The sequence below is a fragment of the Austrofundulus limnaeus genome, unplaced genomic scaffold, assembly GCF_001266775.1.
Source record: "Austrofundulus limnaeus strain Quisiro unplaced genomic scaffold, Austrofundulus_limnaeus-1.0 Scaffold132, whole genome shotgun sequence".
Lineage (NCBI taxonomy): Eukaryota > Metazoa > Chordata > Actinopteri > Cyprinodontiformes > Rivulidae > Austrofundulus > Austrofundulus limnaeus.
Genome location: NW_013952534.1, coordinates 661,959 through 668,702, shown reverse-complemented (window position 1 = coordinate 668,702; position 6,744 = coordinate 661,959). Strand labels below are relative to the sequence as shown.

General features: G+C 40.9%; 1 protein-coding gene across 1 annotated transcript in view; it reads left to right on the top strand.

Moving 5' to 3' along the window:
* The window catches only part of rad54b (RAD54 homolog B), a 16,522-nt gene extending 14,601 nt beyond the window's left edge, over window positions 1-1,921 (top strand). Inside the window, exons 15-16 of the mRNA XM_014015630.1 lie at window positions 194-391; window positions 938-1,921. Coding sequence (XP_013871084.1) covers window positions 194-391; window positions 938-1,161 — 422 coding nt within the window. The 3' untranslated portion in view covers window positions 1,162-1,921. The remainder of the gene's footprint in view (window positions 1-193; window positions 392-937) is intronic.
* The last annotated feature ends 4,823 nt before the right edge of the window (window positions 1,922-6,744 follow it).

Here is a 6,744-nt window from a genome sequence, read left to right as displayed (position 1 = left end):
TATATATATAGTATCAGTTGTGGTTATCAGGGCATTTTGAAAGAATATGAGTACTTTTAAAAATGCTGATATCTGGTCCAATACTGATACCGGTATTGGGACACCACTAAAAATGACAAACGTAATCAGTCAGAAAATTAAACACGCCACAGATTTGTAGTTTCATATGTGGATCTGAATCACTTCCACTCAGGTACCCTGGAGGAGCGGATATTTCAGAGGCAGGTGTCCAAACAGGGGCTGTCAGGCACCGTTGTTGACTTGGGGAAAGGAGCAGAGCACACAAGTTTCTCCACAAATGAACTCCAAGACCTCTTCAGCCTGACGGACACGCCTTGTTTGACTCATGACCTGCTGAACTGCGACTGCAGCGCCGACGGTTCTGTCAGCGGTAAGCTCGTGGAAATGTCCAACCCATTATGCTGTGTCTCAGTTGTCCTCAGACTCAGGTCGGAAACTCTGGCTTCCGAGTCATAAATGTGAACTGGAATGACCCCTATCGTAATTTCGAGTTGGGAAGTCGGTGCAACATGACCATACCCGAGCAGCCCGAGTAACTGTGATGTCATCATTTCAACATGGCTGCTCCTCACATCAACAGAGAATGAAACTCTACTTTTAGTTTTTCTGTGTTGTTAATATTATTAGTCATACTTTCAATACTTTCTATCGATTATTAGGGAAAATGTTTTAACTGTTTTTAACACTCAAAATGTTGCATAGATCACCACTGTTATAAGTGTTGTTGCATGCCTCTGTCGGAGTAACAAATAGAAATGCACTTTTCCGATGTCCTGACAAGCTGGAAACAGAAACTCTTTCAACTCGGAGCTGACGTCAGTCCCGACTTCATAATTTCGAGTTTTGCTGCAACTTGAACGCAGCATTGGGTCTGGTCGCGTGCTTTCCCTCACTCTCTCTCTCTCTTCTCCCTCAGAGGAAGCAGTGGAAGAGGCGGAGCATGTTTCTCACAGACCTTGTCAGCTCGGTCGTCAAGGTGACCGCAAGGAGGCGTCGCAGAAGCATCTGAGCATGTCGGAGCTCATGCGGTGGAGACACTTCTCCGGTGACACACACACCTTCTCAGACCCCTACCTCGATCACGCTCGAAGCCACATCACCTTCGCTTTCCAGACCACCATCTCTCACACAACTCAATAAACACACTGGCTGTCTGTGGACACGCACACAGAGGCTTTATTTGAAACAATATTGTGTTGTATAGTAAAATCTTACAACCTGTCTTTAATTTCGTTCCCTTTTCTTTATTTATTTAACATAATTAGCTGTAAAAATAAATAAATAAATGAAATTCTCAAGTTAAATGAGTAAAACTGAATTTTGAGTAGTTCTTTGGTTGTGACAGAACATTTCCTTTTGAGGGGTTTTTGTGGGATTGTAGCAGTTTTTTCTTATAGGATAAACAATACCAGTCCTGGGTTAACAGTAGAAGAATTTGTGGTTTGCGCACGCAGACACGTTCCCACTTAAAGAAATTAGTTCATTGTTTTAACATGTCATTCACGAACGAAGGCAGCTGAGGGTCAGAGTGCTCACAGCTTGAATTGTTTCTTACTGTCACAGTTTTGTTACGCAATGACCCTTTGCACATTTAACTTTGGGTGAAACTGTGGGGCTTTAGATGTGGGCCATGCTGCGATCTGTTCTCTCGTTTATTTTGAATAACGCTGTTCTGTGCGTGCCCTTCAACACAAAGCTGCTGCGTGGGCGTTACAGCATGTCGCTGCGTGGATCTGTGGATGATTTGCGCTCCAGTCTGTCAAGTTGACCGAGCTTCAGCACAATACGGAGTCTTTATGCAAACAGTGTAATTATCATTTATCCGATGATCACAACTGTGCTGGATTGTTAAACAACTTTGTTGTGTAATAAATGGGTCTCTGGGATGTCAAACATTTTTCTTTATGCGTTTGACAGATTTAGCTGTGTGGCGTGGCGGTGATGTGACATTTGCAGCTTCTTTGTGGCTACAGTGTGGATTTAAACAGCTAACCTGTTAACCTGACCTTACCTGTTGCATTACATATTAACTTACAGTTTCTTTGAGTCAAATTCAGCTTCAGCTCATCTGTTTCATGAATTAAAACTCAAAGATATAAGATCTTTGTGGCATATTTTCAACTTTATGATTAGCTGGAAGCTTAATGTTAATAAATTAATCAGGATTTGTGTTTTTGTTATTTGAAGCATTGTTTTTCTCGTTATTTCTTCAAGTAATACAAGTCAACTGGTGGTCCATGAGCCATATCTAGCCCATGAGCTTGTTCCATGCGTACCTCTAAAGTATTAAATTTTTATTTTACAGTACTCTGGTACACAAAACACATTTTAAATTATAAAATGAAGTTTCTTTTATGTGACTATTATGTGTTTAAACATTTTATTATAATCAGTATTAAAACATCACTCAAGGATGATAGGTGGAACGTGATATTTCATGTTTCACTTCTATTAAACAGAAAACATAATGCTGCTTACAGTGGTTTGCAAAAGTATTCATACCCCTTGAACTTTTCCATATTTTGTCACATTACAACCACAAACATAAATATATTTCACTGGAATTTAATGTGAAAGACCAACACAAAGTGGTATACAATTGTGAAGTGGAAGCAAAATTTTACATGAATCAAAACATTTTTTACAAATAAAAAACTGAAAAGTGCGATGTGCAAAATTATTCAGCCCCCCTGAGTCAATACTTTGTGGAGCCACCTTTTGCTGCAATTACAGCTGCAAGTCTTTTAGGGTATGTCTCCACCAGCTTTGCACATCTAGTGACTGCAATTCTTGCCCATTCCTCCTTGCAAAACAGCTCAAGCTCAGTCAGATTGGATGGAGAGCGTTTGTGAACAGCAGTTTTGAGATCTTGCCACAAATTCTCAATTGGGTTTAGGTCTGGACTTTGACTGGGCCATTCTAACACATGAATATTCTTTTTTTTAAACCACTCCATTGTAGCTTTGGCTTTATGTTTAGGGTCGTTGTCCTGCTGGAAGGTGAACCTCCGCCCCAGTCTCAAATCTTTTGCTGACTCCAACAGGTTTTCTTCCAAGATTGCCCTGTATTTGGCTCCATCCATCTTCCCATCAACTTTGACCAACTTCCCGGTCCCTGCTGAAGAGAAGCACCCCCAGAGCATGATGCTTCCACCACCATATTTGACAGTGGGGATGGTGTTTTCAGAGTGATGTGCAGTGTTCTTTCTCCGCCACACATAGCGTTTTGCATTGTGGCCAAAAAGTTCAATTTTGGTCTCGTCTGACCAAAGCACCTTCTTCCACATGTTTGCTGTGTCCTCAACATGGCTTCTGGCAAACTGCAAACGGGACTTCTTATGGTTTTCTTTTAACAATGGCTTTCTCCTTGCCACTCTTCCATAAAGACCACATTTGTGTAGTGCACGACTAATTGTTGTCCTGTGGACAGTTTCCCCCACCTGAGCTGTGGCTCTCTGCATTTCATCCAGAGTCACCATGGGCCTCTTGGCAGCCTCTCTGATCAGTGATCTCCTTGTTCGGCCTGTAAGTTTAGGTGGACGGCCTTGTCTTGGCAGGTTTACTGTGGTGCCATACTCTTTCCATTTCCGGATGATGGATTGAACAGTGCTCCGTGAGATGTTCAAAGCTTGGGAAATCTTTTTATAACCTAAGCCTGCTTTAAACTTCTCCAAAACCATATTCCTAACCTGTCTGGTGTGTTCTTTGGACTTCATGATGCTGTTTGCTCCCCAATATTCTCTTAACCAACATCTGAGGCCGTCACGGAGCAGCTGTATTTGTACTGAGATTAGATTACACACAGGTGGACCCTTTTGAGTCATTAGCAGTCATCAGGCAACTTCTGAATGCAATTGGTTGCACTCAGGGAAAAGGGGGCTGAATACTTTTGCACGTCGCACTTTTCAGTTTTTTATTTGTAAAAAATGTTTTGATTCATGTAAAATTTTGCTTCCACTTCACAATTGTATACCACTTTGTGTTGGTCTTTCACATTAAATTCCAGTGAAATATATTTATGTTTGTGGTTGTAATGTGACAAAATATGGAAAAGTTCAAGGGGTATGAATACTTTTGCAAACCACTGTATGTGGTTGACATGGCTGAGCACCACTAACAAACAATAACCGAGCTCTATGTGGCCTTTCCTGCGTAGAAACAGAGTTTTAACACGTCCTGGTATAAACTTTGAAAAGTACTACATGTACAACTGACTGAGAAATAAACAGAAATACTATAAAAAGTATGATGTGATCGATTTGCGACTCATCCAGGGTGTACCCTGCCCCTTGCACTGTGACTACTGGATATGGGCACCAATGACCCCCGCTTCCCTGAAAGGAATAAGCGGGCACAGATAATGGATGGATGGATGGATGGATGGATGGATGGATGGATGGATGGACTAATAAAAGTAAAGTAAGTGAATTTAACTCACTGAGTTATGGTGAATCTTGAACTCTGAACTCTCCTCCTTTCTGACAGGGAATTCCTGCTAGTGGTGTATTCCATTTTAAATGAATGACTTCTAAGTGTGAAATTCCCACTTCCCAGTACAACTGGGCCACAGTAAAAGTAACTGGCAAAAATGCAGCAAAGTAAAGATTTTCCATGGTGAATTTTGCCAGCTGCTGGAACTCTGTGAACCTCTACCTAGTGATGGGATGATGTCATATTGCATGTAAAATTGACATGCATTATGGGAGATGTAGTTTATGGTCAATGCTGGCTTTAATATATGCTTATTTTAAGACCATTCTTGCGGGTCCACATAAAATGCTGTGGCAGGCCACATTTGACCCGCAGACCTTGAGTTTGACAGATGTGGATTAGGTAATCCTAAAGGGAGATACATTTACATAAAATACTAATTGTGAACCTACCAGGATTTCAACAAATATGATTTAATGAAATGTCAGATTAACTAGAATGTGAGCTTTTGACTTACATTATACAGATTTGTTGGAGATCAGTGGTAACCTAGCAACAATTGCCAAGCAACTTACTACAGCTCACTGGTTTGGTTTTACCAGCGTGAGAAACATTTGTTTCAGAGCAATCCGATTTTTTAATGCTGCTATGAGACACGTGTCTGACGGACGAGTGTCTGCTGTCAGCGCTGGATATTGATCAGCATCACATCTCTAACGGACAGAGGTCATGTGCTGGTGGGGTTTGTGTTGGGGGTTAAGCTCTGTATGGCCAATCCTCATAAGCCGAGCTTCGGCTTGACGGATCAGAGCGCCGCTGCATGCATTTGATGAATGACTTTCCACAGCTGGACAGGAAGAAAGGCTCACATCTGGGTTTTTTTTTGAGAGATTAGACGTTTGTTCTTTGTGATCCCAGGACCCCCATGAAAGACTTGAAGTCTGTAAGACTTGATGGTAAAACAGCTGGTTTTAGACTTCTCTGTGACCACGATGCTGATGTTAAACCTACGCGGTTGTGACCCTGCATTATAGACTGATTCACTCCAGATATGGTGGCAGAAGACTCCACACACTTGAGTTTCTGCAGACTAATCCATCTGTTAATCAGTGACACAGAATCCAGTTTTCCTCAGCTGTTTCTAACGTCCCACTCTGCAAATACACCGTCCTCTGCAATAAACACACACACTTACTGGAATCCAAACCATGACATTGATTACTCGCCACTGTTTTGTTTTTTCTTCCTCTGCTCATCTCTTCACAAGTGATAATAAACAAAAGTAATATGTAAACCAGAAGCTCATATTATTAAGACTATGTTAAAATTGAATAACTTAATTGAAATGTGAATCATTTAAATAGTTAGTTTGCTTAGCATAACTCTTATCACCCATTTCTAGTTAAATAACTGTAAAACTGACAGAGTTGTTGCCACTTTTGTGTTTTCTAAATGCAATTAGCTGTAGTGGCTACATTAAATCAGTTTGACTCCAAAAGGTAATCAGTTGTATAGGTACATCTAATAATTAATCCCAGAGTTTCATTAAAATTCATCCATACTACTACTAAAAACTTTCAGTGGCATAAATGTGCAAGAACACAAAACTGAAGACTAAAACTGCACGTGTTACAGGCTGTATTCTCTGTCGGTGTGCGGTACGGGTGACCTCAGAGGGAGGACAAAGACGTTCTCCTTGCAGGCAGGCAGCAAAATTAAAAAAAAAAGTTTTGTTCTTCAACTGCTTCAGCTCACATCTGAACCAAAGGAAGTAAAAGAGAAATGAAACAAGGTCCTTGAAGCCAAAACAAAACACTTTCCTTCCTGAGCTTCAACAACTTGACACTTTTCTTCGGAAATAAACCAGTCTGAGAAAATGAGACACATGAGGGGAAAAAAATTACATCAATAGAATAGAAATAAAAAGCCTTTGTTCATGTCAGAGCTTAGACTGATCTTATGATGAGAAATGACACAATCAGCCATTGATTCTGTTTATTAAGTTAGCTTGGCTGTGGCAGCCATCTTAAATCGGCTCAACTTGAGAAGTGAATCAGTTGTAGATGAACACCCTCTGATTACTCTGAGAGTTTCATTAAAATCTGTCCCATGGTTAATGAAATATTTTGTTAACGGACAAACAAAACTTGTATTACCATCTGTTTAAAATGTATATTTACTGTTAAACAGAATGGGCGGCTCAGTTGGTAGCGCTGATGCCTCTCAGCAAGAAGGTCACCGGTTCAAATCCCGGTCCGGGGACCTTTCTGGGTAGAGTTTGCATGTTCTCTCC